Here is a 14336-nt window from a genome sequence, read left to right on the forward strand (position 1 = left end):
ACGCAAACTTTTACGAATAAGCCGTAAAATTGATCGCGCTTCGCTTCTAAAGCAGCGTAGACTCTATTTACCTCGCTTGGCGGGACGTTCGCGCTTTCACGTAAGCTATTTCAACGCCATCCAGCCCAGTGAGTGACGCTACGAACACGGTGGCATGATCCTCACCGCGATAGCTCTGGTCGATTCCACGAAAGATCAAAAAAGTGTGTATATTTGATGTTCCCGATTTTCCTAATAATTTTGTATGTTGTGCACATATGACTGCACAGCACGAAATCGCAGTTCGCTTTCAAATAAAAATTTTTTTCATAACAGGAAAATTCGACAAGTGTCGCCGGTTGACGACGACCAGTTTACGAAGAGTGCGTTTTCGTAAATTCGCGATCATGCTGGCAGCTACTGAAGCTATATATTACAAATATCTTTCTTTTTGGCGGAAGTAGAAGTAAAGAGGAAATAGATCTTATGATTTCATGGAATTCTGAGCAAATTATGTATTTTTAAAAATTCATGAAAAACGCTGCGTTTTTGAAAATCAGTCAAATTTGGGACGCTAAGGCTACTTCTGTGAACATCTTAGCTTGTTCATATTTGCAGCATGAATAGGCCTCTATGTGAATAATGAACCTCTGCATTTGTATTTCTCTAATAATTTTCAAAGTAGTAAATTTTCATGCTCGAATCACCAAAAAGAGAAAAGTGCTCCTCGATTCAAAAATCTATAATAAAAAAACCTAATCTCAATTTTGTTCAAAGTCCCCCAAAATGTTCTCAAAGGACTGCAGAATGATATTATGAAAAAACATGTTGCATCATTTTTATTAGGGCAAAAGCAGAAAATGTCAAACATTGTGTTTCCAGAGCGTGGTGGTTACTGCGTAAAGGACATCTCTAGTAACAAGAAAATACAGTAACACGTCTTTTTTCTTCTCTGTGCTTCGCTAAACAACAGTAATGATCTATTGTCGGAAAGTGGGAACTGTTTTGTAAAGAAAAAAAGATCGTTCCAATTAAATGCATTTGCGACACCACATATATTCCTCGTCGACGGGCAGCACGGACACTTTCATTCCTCTTGATAATTTTTTTTTAAGTAAATGCGCTTACCTATATAAAAGCAACGAAGCTAAACGCGAAATTTGTGTAGCTGAGTCGATCATGCATTGTAAGAATGTGAGAAATCGCAAATAGCGAGAGTGGTGAACGGCGAGTACCGCAGTGCAACCTAAGCACAGCAGCCACACATTGTTTGCCAGGCTTTGTCGCTCTGCACGAGAAAATGCTGGGGTGTCGATTGCGTTGGTTACACGATACATTTTTCACCACTCGTCGCTCTTCAGCCCGGTCTCTGGATCGGCACCGTGCGGATCGTGTGGCGGATCGAGTGGCCCGCGCTACAAGCACTCGTGTAAACGGAGTAGCATGCGTTAGGCGGACAGGTGCAAGGGGCGGCGCGATAGACGCCCGCCTGAGCAGACGACAGCAACGAGCACGGCTGTGCCAGTCAGCCAAACACCACCTGAGATAGAAGTTAAGCATCCAAATTGTGCTTCACCTTGATGCGATCACTGTCCTACGCTCTGAAGGTGGCTACGGGTAGGCGTTATAGCCATGACCGAGATTTTGTACGGACTGCCTCATGGTGCACAAAAAGAAAATTCCGCTGCAGCGGAATTTCCGTTATGTAGAAGATATCGTATCGAGTCTCTTTTGCGGAGGGTCATGAAGTAGGATGCGCGCTCAATTCAAGAGGGAGACCAGATCTGCCAGCACTGCTTCAAGACATACAAGGAGATGCAAAACAAAGCAGATGCAATGCAAACAAAACGTGTTTTGTCCGTGGCCAAAACTGCTGCCACCAATCTTCACGTAATCGATTCTTTTTAAACTCTGCATAGATGACATAAGGTTTGACAACGTACACATTTGGGCCAACAAAAACCACACGTCTTGGCGACCGCTCTCCAGTAATTCATTTCCATTCATGAAGAGACCTTGGCTTTTATACCAATCTCTCAATTCTGGCGCACCACATCATCATAGAGACGCATGGAGGGAATGCGTTCTTTAGCACTCAAGATATGAATTATACTCAACTGAAATAGATGAAAGAAAAGGAGGCTACAACTGAAAGTGCCTACTGTGGACTGAGGGATGTCTAACACTGGCGTCAAGTCGCAAACCACGCAAATGCATTTAATTGGAACGATCTTTTTTTCTTTACAAAACAGTTCCCACTTTCCGACAATAGATCATTACTGTTGTTTAGCGAAGCACAGAGAAGAAAAAAGACGTGTTACTGTATTTTCTTGTTACTAGAGATGTCCTTTACGCAGTAACCACCACGCTCTGGAAACACAATGTTTGACATTTTCTGCTTTTGTCCTAATAAAAATGATGCAACATGTTTTTTCATAATATCATTCTGCAGTCCTTTGAGAACATTTTGGGGGACTTTGAACAAAATTGAGATTGGGTTTTTTTTTATTATAGATTTTTGAATCGAGGAGCACTTTTCTCTTTTTGGTGTTTCGAGCATGAAAATTTACTACTTTGAAAATTATTAGAGAAATACAAATGCAGAGGTTCATTATTCACATAGAGGCCTATTCATGCTGCAAATATGAACAAGCTAAGATGTTCACAGAAGTAGCCATAGCGTCCCAAATTTGACTGATTTTCAAAAACGCAGCGTTTTTCATGAATTTTTAAAAATACATAATTTGCTCAGAATTTCATGAAATCATAACATCTATTTCCTCTTTACTTCTACTTCCGCCAAAAAGAAAGATATTTGTTATATATAGCTTCAGTAGCTGCCAGCATGATTGTGAATTTACGAAAACGCACTCTTCGTAAAATGGTCGTCGTCAACCGGTGACACTTGTCGAATATTCCTGTGATGAAAAAAATTTTTATTTGAAAACGAACTGCGATTTCGTGCTGTGCAGTCATATGTGCACAACATACAAAATTATCAGGAAAATCGGAAACATCAAATATACACCGTTTTTCGATCTTTCGTGGAATCGACCCTCTGTGTATACAGCAGATACGTTAAATGTTAACGTTTCTTAACCTCCAGAAATGCTAGCAGCCATTTAAAGAGCTATCAGTAGAAGAAAATACAGCTAGGAGTCGAGGAACGCCGTGCGACGCGAGCGAGCTATAACGAAAATTCTGCTGTTCTAGCCAGAGCCTAGCAGACGACAAAAGCCGGATCCCCGCCTTTGCGTCACCGGAGGCCGTTCGCAGCGCCGCCATCGGCGGCGCACCAGGCGAATGCTATAATACAGATGGGTAACTCCACGTAAGACCGAACAAACGATGAGTGGTCGACCTCTTCAATTTATTTCATATTTTATATATTATTGCCTGATGAGTGGAAAGAAGAGATCCGCAATTTTTTTTTGCCGCCAAAAATTTTTTCGATGCACAGAAAATCAATAATGGAGCGCTCATCCGCTCAGCTGTTTTGGCCAACTTTCGTTATGATTTGAACAATGTATATTAACGTTAGGTAGGTGAACTTTCTTTAACTAAATATATGCATGATTTTGCTCCTGCTCAGATATTTTCGGTTTTTATGTGTACTGAAGATGTTTTCATAAAAAACTCAAAATTGTCACAGGAAACGTTATTTTCTTTAATTTGAAGGTATTTATTTAAAAGAGCCTTGTAGCAGAGCGACAAAAATTCCGTATTACGTTGTTCGCATATCTACCAAGATGCCGAATCTTATATTTATATACCTTTTCACCACAGAGACACGATCGGGCTAAGTTCAAGAAAACACCGAAAAATGTAAACTTCTGACGACAATTAAAAAAAACCCAGTTTTTATATTTCTTAAACTTTGTCCACTTATTCTCCTCTACATCAGCTTTCACAATCACTGCAAACATATTGCATAATTTTGTTGCACTAATAGTTACGGCCCCTCCAATGAGACCCTTAGGCAAGAAATGGCAATTTCGACTTCTTGCCCAGCAAGTGTACAAAATGAAGGCCGGATTGAATTTCTTTTTATTAAAAGGCCAGCACTACCGAAAAAGGTGTCGGCGGCACTGTAGACGTTAATTGTGAAATTATTTGGTCACTGTTGCGGGCCCGAGCGCGGGGCTACCAAGCAGGCGCGCGCGCACCCGAGATGCTCGTTGTAAGAGACGGCGCCGAGAGAGCTCGTTTTCGTGTCCTCAGACCAATTGAGTTCGAAACACCAACACCTCTCGTGTGACTTGAACGCACGTGCACCGGTAGTCACAGTGATCTGGTTAATTACGTCGATTTCTTTTTCAGGGGGCATAAGAATGTCATCGTTCAACTGTGCGTTCCGTGAAGATCTTTCATTGCAGTCTTAGGAAAAGCACGCGTAGCACAAGTAGTCTGTTTCACTGACAGTCACAGATCTTTCGGGCGTTAAACGTTCCTTCAAAGCATGGATGTCTAGGTCGGTAACTGTAGGAAATTTTCCCTTCTTTGCAATAATTAAAGGAGCACTGACACGATTTTCAGACATCGCAAAAGGGACATTTTTTGTTTCGTAGGTATGCTGTGTCAACGCTGTCCACACACTAGAGTCGAACACGTATAAAATATTTTAATTTTACTTGGAAGTATTCGTCGCTGAGCATCTGCAAGCCAGCCCCACTGCAAGGACATTATCCCGACGAGTCAAGACAGTTCCCCCGAGTTTGCGAGTTCTGCGTCCTGCATGCAGCCTAAATGGTTGAAATCACTGTCAGGATTACTGGACGACAATTCACTCATCGTTGTTTATATGCACCATGAGCAGATGACGGATTTGCCGCTAGTACGTCGCAATTTTCTGTATCCCCGTGATATCGCACTGCTATGAAACGTCACTGAGAAGCCACCCCCTCGATATCAAAACCGAAAGTGTCTTTTTAAGGTGGTGCTAATTAAAAGATATACTTTGCATTCCCAGGCACCATAATAGTAGTTTTAGGTTTCTCGACACCAGTAGTTTTATTTAGAGCAACAATCCGAATTTTCTCGACACCAGTAGTTTTATTTAGAGCAACAATCCGAATTTTTTTTTAATTCTTGTCAGTACTCATTTAAGCTCTTTGTGCTTCGAAAGGTAGTCTCCACAATACACTCATTCAGAGCTATATTTTCTCGCCATGAGACGCACAGGAGGAGTAGAGCAAGGGATAAGCGCAAGAACTATTGGCGCCGAACGAAGTCTGAACAGCGGACCGAACGCGCGGCCAGTTCAGGCCGTCTGCTGCCGACGTCTAAGATAGGCAAGCGCATCCGGTTACCAATAGTTTTGCATTTCTTTTGTTTTACATTCCATATTTTGCTTTACCATTCGAACGCCACGTTCATGCTTTCTCCTGATCGCAAATGGCGCAGTGCAGTTTCTCTGGCAGCAGCGTGCGTGAAGCGGGCGCTCATAGCTCCCTTATAGAGCTCCGCCGTGTTATCAGCGACTAGCTGCGATGCGAACAGAGGGTGGATAGAGTAGCGAAGCTCCAGTGCGCGTGCGTTCAAATCATCCGAGAGGTTTTGCTGTTTCGAACTCAATCGGTCTGAGGACGCGAAAACGAGCTCTCTCTGCGCCATCACTTATAGCGAGCATCTCGGGTGCGTGCGCGCCTGCTTGGTAGCCTCGCGCTCGTGCCCGCTGCAGTAACCAAATAATTTCATAATTAACGTCTTCAGTGCCGCCGACACCTATTTCGGCATTGCTGGCCTTTAAATAAAAAGAAATTCAATCCTGCCTTCATTTTATACACTTGCTCGGCAAGAAGTCGGAATTGCCAATCCTTGCCTAAGGGTCTCATTGCAGGGGCCGTAACTATTAATACGACAAAATTATGCAATATGTTTTCAATGATTGTGAAAGCTGATGTGGAGGAGAACAAGTGAATAAAGTTTAAGAAATATAATTTTTTTTTGTGTTGTCAGAAGTTGCCATTGTTCGGTGTTTTCGTGAATTTAGCCCGATCGTATGTCTTTACTGAAAAGTTATGTAAATATAAGATTCGGCACTTTGGTAGATACGTATGCGAAGAACGCAATATGGAAATTTTGTCGCTCTGCTACAAGGCCTTTTGAGATATAAACATTCAAAGTAAAGTAAATAACTTTTCCTGGGCCAATTTTGATGTTTTTTATAAAAACATCTACACTACATATAAAAACTAAAAATACCTGAGCAGAACGAAACGCATGCATATATTTAGTTAAAGAAATGTCAGCCACCTAACTTTAATATATTTTGTGCAATTCATAACGAAATTTGGCCAAAACAGCAGAGCAGATGAGCGGTCCACTCCACCTCTTCGTCATTATTGATTTTCTGTGCTTCGAAAAAAGTTTTGGCGGCAAAACAAATTGCGAATGTCTTCTCTCCACTCATCAGGCAATAATATATACAATTTTGAAATAAATTGAAGAGGTCGACCAGCCATTGTTTATTCTATCTTACGTGGAATTACCCACATGGCTATATGTTATACTATGGTGTCTATGCGGTGCTTCACTTTCTCCCCTCCCATTCCCTTTTCCGCCCCCTTTTCATAATACAGTAAAACCTCGGCGATACGAATTTCGCGGGGTTACCAAAAATATCCGTATCATCCGAAATTCGTATCACCAGAACGCATGGAAAATTAGTACGCGATAACAAAAAATTTCGCATACGTTTGGATTTAGTGTTTCTCAGGGCCGCAGCGACGACATGAACAGCTCTGAATGACTGCCAGTAAATTTTTTAGACATCAACGATCATACTTGTGCTCGTAAATATAAGGTGCATGCGCGTGTGTGTAATTAATGAACCAGCTGTGTTGTGCCCCGTGACCGCCAGTAGCCCCTTCCTACTTGTGCTACGCTTTTTTGCATGACACTAAAGTAGTGCGGCGAAAGTGACTTAAGAAGCGCTTTGTACACGATAGACGCCAAGCTCCTTCGCCAAGACCGTCCGCTTCGTCTCTTGGGGTCTTCGTCCACTTTTAATGAGACTTCATGACGGACCCGCAGCCAAAGTTTCAGTCTTGTTTCGTAGAACGTCTGATCGCGAGGACATGGCTTGCATCGACGTGGCAGGCACGTGTTAACACAGTACAAAGACGCTGCTCCCTCGAGCACAGGAGCACGCGTCAACGCGTCGGGGAAAAAAAAAAAAGGCGCGACGTCAACGTCATCTGTAATCTAAACGCGAAGGCGCCTAAAGGCCTCCAAGATTCGCGCGCACCATCTCAGAGGCAACAACGCGGCCGTGCGTGACTGCCGCGTCTTCCGCGACAGCGCGGACAGCATCTTTTCGTGCCCGTGAGCTAGCGTCCGTTCGTATCAAACGTCGCGGGGTGCAAACCGGTTCGCAACAACCGTACTCCAATACATTACAGGCTAATGGGCCTTGGTCGGGACCACTGAAAAATTCGTATCACCCCGAAATTCGTACGAGCCGTGATCGTATCACCGAGGTTTTACTGTATATTATACCCGGCTATGCTATATGCTTTACCCTCCCCCTGCTTTCCCTCCTTATCACCGTCACTTTCCTTTCCCACGCCCTTGCTGGATTCTAGTATACACGACTATGCTATGCTGTAATCTGCCCCCATGTTTCCCCTCGTCCTCACCCTCTCCCCTTTCTAAGCTCTTTCTATACTATAATACACATGGCTATGCTATGCTTCACTTTCCATCCTCCTCACACCACTTCTGCTCACCCTGTCTTCCCTTTACCGCCCCCTTGCATAATACTTACCATACATGGCCACCCTATGCATCTGTGCTATACATGGTTTTATCTAAGTGACGCCATACATGGCTATGCTATGCTTTGCTCTCCGCCTCCTCTTTTCCCTCCTCCCCACCCTCACATCTCTATCCCTCCTTCTTGCTATACCATACTATACATGGCTATGCTACACATGACTACGCTATACATACTTTTTCCATATTTAAACATTTTTAGCGCACACAAAAGACAAGGACAAGAAAGATAGAGACACAGGACCGCTAGCTCTCAACTATATATTTTTGAAAGGAACTATACATATAAGTACCCAAGAACCAGCATAGAGCATGTGCGGCGCAAGTCATGTGACACACTGTCAGAAGAGCTAAACAGAGTTGAAAAAAACGAACTCCTTATCTGTTGATGTCTGATGTCTATTTTATGTACACCAGGTGCAAGTCGGTTCCCATCTGGAGCACACGTGCGAAGCGATACCACACGGCAAAACTCGTTAGCCTCACTAAGGCTCATGCGACGGGGATCATCACAATGGGGTTCACAATGCGATCAAAACAACACGCATTATCATGAGTAAGCTGTCAAAAATGCTCAACATTGGATGTGACAGCGAGTAGAGTGTGAAGGAAGGACAGAACTTGATTTCAACGATTTATTGTTCACATTTACGTCACAGTAACAAAATATAAGACGACATGAGAGATGAGAGTGAGAAATTTACGGGCATGTTTTAATGAAGTTTCGAATCCCGCAAAGCTGTCTTAATGGAAGACAGCGCTCGTAAAGCTGTCTGTGAATTGCACAGGGCGAACGACGGAAACGCGGTAATGAGAAAAAAAAGAAGCTAGCATCTGTTACAAAGCAGTCCTTACTCGTGTGGTGTTCGTGCAGTGTCTGGTTGCAGTAGGGGTATCGTGGGAGCATCTGTGTGGTGTCGATGGTCTATAACCGCAGTCGGCAACCTGTGGCCTGCGGGGCAGTATTATGCGGCCCCCCGCACTACGTCAGAACTTCCACTCCTCCTTCCTCTTGGATGTTCTTATCTTGAGGCAGACATGGCAGCTTTGACCTCAGGTGGAGTTAGACAGGAACAAAGAAACATCGCTTCCAGTTGGCATTACATCTTAAGTTTTTTAATGGCAAGAACTGCAACCTTAGGGCCGTGTGCGCTCAAAACAGACGTGATTTCTATTCCAGTTTTGTGCATTACAGTCAATCCGCCGAATTTTTTTCTATTTGCCTGGAATCCCCCCTCCCACCCGCCCCCCTTGTCGATTCGCCGTCGGCCCCCGCCGTGTCGGCTTCATGCCACTCGGACCTCTACCTCAAAAGGTTGCGGATAATAATGATTAAAATCAAGTAATCAACATAGTAATTATTAAAATCAAGAACGCACGGGCACGTCCAAGGTTAAAAGTGTGGAGCAAGAGACCGCCCCTGAGACGGGAAACGTACAATGCATATGTCTGAACAACTACGCTGTCAAGGGAAATCACACGCTCCAACTGCTGGTGGCGAGTTGCAACCATATGCGTAAGAAGCCGGAACCAGATTGCAGTTGGAAGGAACACCTGGTGCCATCCAAAGTAGCGGTGCTCGTGTTTTCCTCACTTAGAAGTTTTTACATCAATTGGCAAAAATTCGGACACACAACTTTCTCAGCGAAGGCTTGTAGGCATTGAGGTAAGAGTTGCTGCCAACGGTTAATGCATTTACCAATCCGACAGTGAGGGATACACTAGTCAATGGCGAGGCTTTTCACCTGTGGCACTGGTGGTAGCCTTCCGCTACATTGCAGGATGTGCGGCTGCACTCTCTTATTTAGCAATGTATCAGCTGCGAGTAAGGATGAGATGCACATTGTTCAAATGAGCAACGAGAAGCACTGAAGTGTGGAGATACAGGTAAGGCAGGACTGAGGTAGCGAAATAATGACAAACACGAGCACTGACTAACAACTGGGTTTCTTGCACACAATACAGGTACATATACTGGGCGCCCTAGCTATATTTTGCAAGAGTTTGTAAATATGCCAACGCACTCAATGACGACGCGACCAAATGGATGTTCGTGGCTGTTACCTGGAATAAGTCCGACAATTTTTTGTGTTCTGAGTCACTGAATATTTAGCCCACTTTAATTAACTACATTTTGAAGCAACGAAGCTGCGCCAAAACTTCGATTGAGAAAGTTGTAGATCGGTAGCAAAACGTCCGATTATAAAGTTTTTAACTTTTTATCTGTAAACTATTAATGTTTGTCAGCTTACTACAGATGCCTGCGAAATAAAAAATATACCACTTGACATGCCCGCTTGCGCTCCGGTGCCAGCGACAATTCTAGTGCTTCCTAACGTTCAGCATGCAAACGACCATAGCATTTGTCCAGTTCTGCTGCCTCGACAGGGCAGCGACGATAGTGGTGGCTGTGCGACGAACACGGTTTGCTAGCGGCAACACAAGCGATAACCGCTGCGTCTGCTTATCGCTGTCATGAAGCGGCGTGAGGGAAGCATATCGTTTGTGCGCGGAACGTTAGGGGTCAGTAGAACAACGGTGCGCAGAGGCGCGCAAGCTGGCATGTCACATGGTATCTTTTTGTATTTTACGGGCATCTTCAGTAAGCAGAAAAACGCTAATACCTAATAGATAGAAAGCTAGTAACTATCTAGTCGGACATTTTGCAAACCGATGTACAATTTTGTCATTAGAATTTTTTGTGCAGTTTCGTTGCTTCATAAGGTAATTAATAAAGGAGCCTAATTAGGTAATTAATTAAAACAAAAAATATAGTATGACGTACTGCAGTCTACAGCAACATGCATTTGGTCCGTCGTCACAGAGTCTGTAAGCGTATTTTAAAACTTCGGCTAAAAATAACTGGTGTACCCTGTATATAGATAAGATATTCTGTAACTCGAACATGGCGACACAAAACTCGTCTCACGTATATTTACCAGATTATAAGGCTGTCAGTGTGCTAGACACGAGTCAGATCAGCACGGGTACGAACCAGCCATGAGGACGAAACAGAATTAGTGTTGGCTAGTTAGGTAGTTAGTTAGTTATGTGGGGTTTTATGGCGCAAAAGCAGCAATGGCTATGATGCGCCAGACACAAATTAGTGTTGGCATACGCGCAAAATTCGAATTACTTGTCATGTAAGGAATTATTAAAAATTTAATAACGAAACTAGCGAAATCCTCATCATTAAGAAATTTGGAGCCACCAATGGTCTTACAGGATAAGAAATTCGCACGTGTGAGCCTGTCTGTGTCTGTACCATAAACTATGTTTGAAATCAGTAACTTTCAACCGAAACTACAAAACGAATGACAACTCTTTTGTAGCCTGGAGATCGCAACATTTTTTCCCTGCAGCACCTGGACAAAATTGCCAGTTCCCAGCACGCGCTTGGACGAGCGGCCACACCGGAAGAAGTCGCTCAATGCATCGCTTTTCTGGCATCCGATGACTCCGCGTTCGTCACCGGGATCACGATGCTCATGGATGGAGGCTTGCTTCTTCTGTCCAGCATCTCAGGTCCCGTCCCACAACAGAATACCAAGAAGACTGTATGAAGTTCCACGATAGCAGTATTGCTCGACCGAACCCGACCTGCGACGCTTACGTGCACGAAATACCTACAACGTAGCAACCACTATTAACGCAGAAATTCTCTGTCTCTCAGTTAACGCGTACCTACCATAAAAAAACGATATTTGTACCAAATTTACCGAAAGATTTCGTTCGCTTAACATGTAGAGCTTTTTTTTTCTGAATGAAAAGGTAGCATTATTGCAATTCAATGGGTATCCTTTATTTCACTAATTGCGTAAAAAATAGAACTGAAAGAAAGCTTCAAGACAAGGAAACAGAATGAAAGATGGCTATGAAATGAAAGCCGAGACACAAATGGCACGACATGGGCAAGTGTGGCCATATAAGGTCAAGAAACATGATTATGAGGAGTGCAGTTGCCATTGGTTCTATGTTGGGCGAAATTTCTTTGATAAGTATAGTCGTCATCGGCTATTTTTGTACAAAATCTCATGTCGTCTATCAACATCAACGGGAAAGAAATAATTTTAAGCCAATTTTGTTGCTATACCTTGTCCAAATATTCTATTTTGTCCTGCTCGTTCCCCGGAAGGTCAAGTGAAGTAACCAGGCTCTGCTATCCGCCTAAACTTTCCACAACCAGCCACACCACCAAAAGAGTTCTTGATGACACGCCATCACTAAAACAACAGTTGGCTCCGCAAATTGAACAGAGAGTCAAGCTAAGCTGTATGCATTTAATTTAACGCCGGCTTCGTTACCGTGTTTGTGAAGCCTTGGGTGAGCGCTAGCACCTATTCTCTTCGGTATCGAATGTTCATATTGTTACAAACAGTATGCTGGCGAAACCGTACAGCCCGTTAATTTTATATTAAACGGGCATCGCGCGGACACAGCTAGGAAAAAACTGAAAGCAGTTGCACAGCTTTTTAATGTAGCAGTGGTGCTACGCACGATGCCCGAGCTTTTCGGGAACACGAGTTTGCTTCGAGCTCGCACTACGGTGGTCATGACAGGAAGACAGTGCTAAGCGCGCAATAGCGGCGTTGATAAAAACGGCTACGAGAACTACCATAGTGTCACAAGTACATGTGCGGCATTTCCGGCGGTTTTCAAAGAGACACCGCGTACGAACGAGCGCCGCTATTCAGTCAGCATTTCATAAGTGTAGCGACGTCAGCGTGGTTGTCGCGCTATCGTTTTGCGAAATGAACATTGCGCCTAGCAAAGCCGTGTTCGTGTGCGTTTGTCCTCTTTTGGGCAAGTTCTTTGGTTCCACCTGCGCCATGGCAATTTTCACTATCGAAGGCATAAGGGCGCACACGCAGTGCTCTTGTTCAGCTCGTTCCTCTGCTTTCGAATAATGCAGATAAATAATTAACAGATTACTGATACTTACATTACACGTCTAAAGATTTTTCGTCAGTAACAAATCGGTAGAAACAATGCCACCAGAAACAAGCAAGTATTGACATTTCTCGCGCAAGTGCGCCAGTGACATTTGCTTCATGGCTGTGAGTGCATGGTACGTCGTGAGCGCGGTGAAATTGAATGCAAGATATCGTAGCCACGTGATGATATTACCTTTAGTTCTTCACGCATGGTCTGTGCGAATAAGCTAATAGAATAATCGTGCCGCTCGCTGTCGTTCCGGCTTGAGCCCTGCTCTTCGCCAAGGGCAAACGCGGTGGGCGGACCCGATCTTCGCCGCAGTCGTCTGTCAATCAAGCTGATTGACACGCGAACTAAGGTACAAACAGCTTGATTCTGAAAAGGCCCCAGTTCAACTCGTGACTGTCATAGTGCCGGCGTGCCTGTTAAGCATTTTATGCGGTGGACGCTAAGCAGCATCTTCGCATATAAAATTGCTCAGCTTGCACTACTTGTGCAAGGCTGTAGCCATCGGAGGAGCTTGTGATCACCTAGCTTCTTCTAGCTTTTTACGTGGCTCGTCTACTCTGTCAGCTCGGCCTGCTTCGGAGTGAAGATCAGATAACTTCGGTCTCAATTTTGATGCTAATAATTAGCTACGCCTTGATTAGCATGTTACTGAATAACCATGTCCTAATTGCGAATGTTTTATAATCGCGGCATCAGTTACTCAGTTTTATTCAGCGCCGTTTTAATGAGAATGGGACGAATTATCTCAGTACTAATTTGCACGTTCGTAATGAGTAAGGTCCCAATTAGCTCGGTTTTTATTAATGCGCCATAATTAGCATCGCGTTAATAAGCATGACCTTAATTGTGTCAGTCCTAACCTCACACGCCTTCATTACCATGGTCTTAGCAAGACGTGGCTCAGTTAGCTCAGTCATAGCATGACCTGGCTGAAATAGCTTGGTGATAGCATGTCCTCACTTAATTAGCTGGGCATACCGCCCAGCAAATTATTTAATCTGCCGGGCGCACGTGCTCGGGGAGCGAGCAGACGATTAATAAGAGGACGAATAGGGCGTTCGGCAGCCAAGCAACGCGCTAGAATGTACAGGCCGACCATCATGACTACACACGTGGCCTCGGCGATTAGCTCAGGCTGCGGTGTTGTAAGGCGCTCGGCCGGAGCTAAACTCAGAGGCCACGGGGCTGACTATTCTAAATTATACTTAGTGCAGACAATAAACGCTCGAAAATGAATTTAAAGAGCCAGTGCCTATTAAAATATTGTAGTAAAAGTGTCTGACAGTTTTCTTGCCTGGGTGCACTTCTGGACTCATTGGAACGACAAAGAAATGAAAGAAGATGCCTCTCATTTGTAAACACCACCCAACTTTGTAGACCGCCCTTGACGTGACCCCGCCTTTCATCTAACCAACGGAACGCAGCGCACGCTGAGGGATGGATTTGACCTTTTCGTACTGTTAGCTCGCTCAAAAGTGGGTGTCGCAGAGCTCGAAAAAAATCCAAGTTTCGCAAAACTCAGGCCATCTTGCACAGCACCCCAGGCCACAACTACAACGATTTCAGACATTACATACTTCAGCCAAAGTTTCGGTCCCCAAGAGACAGAACATGTACAGAGTCATACCTCATTCACA

General features: G+C 44.1%; 1 protein-coding gene across 1 annotated transcript in view; it reads left to right on the top strand.

The window, feature by feature from the left end:
- The window catches only part of LOC125758323 (glucose 1-dehydrogenase 1-like), a 31976-nt gene extending 20658 nt beyond the window's left edge, over positions 1-11318 (top strand). The window contains exon 8 of the mRNA XM_049415374.1: positions 11118-11318. Coding sequence (XP_049271331.1) covers positions 11118-11318 — 201 coding nt within the window. The remainder of the gene's footprint in view (positions 1-11117) is intronic.
- Positions 11319-14336: the final 3018 nt, after the last annotated feature.

This window comes from Rhipicephalus sanguineus, chromosome 4 (assembly GCF_013339695.2).
Source record: "Rhipicephalus sanguineus isolate Rsan-2018 chromosome 4, BIME_Rsan_1.4, whole genome shotgun sequence".
In the NCBI taxonomy this organism is placed as follows: domain Eukaryota; kingdom Metazoa; phylum Arthropoda; class Arachnida; order Ixodida; family Ixodidae; genus Rhipicephalus; species Rhipicephalus sanguineus.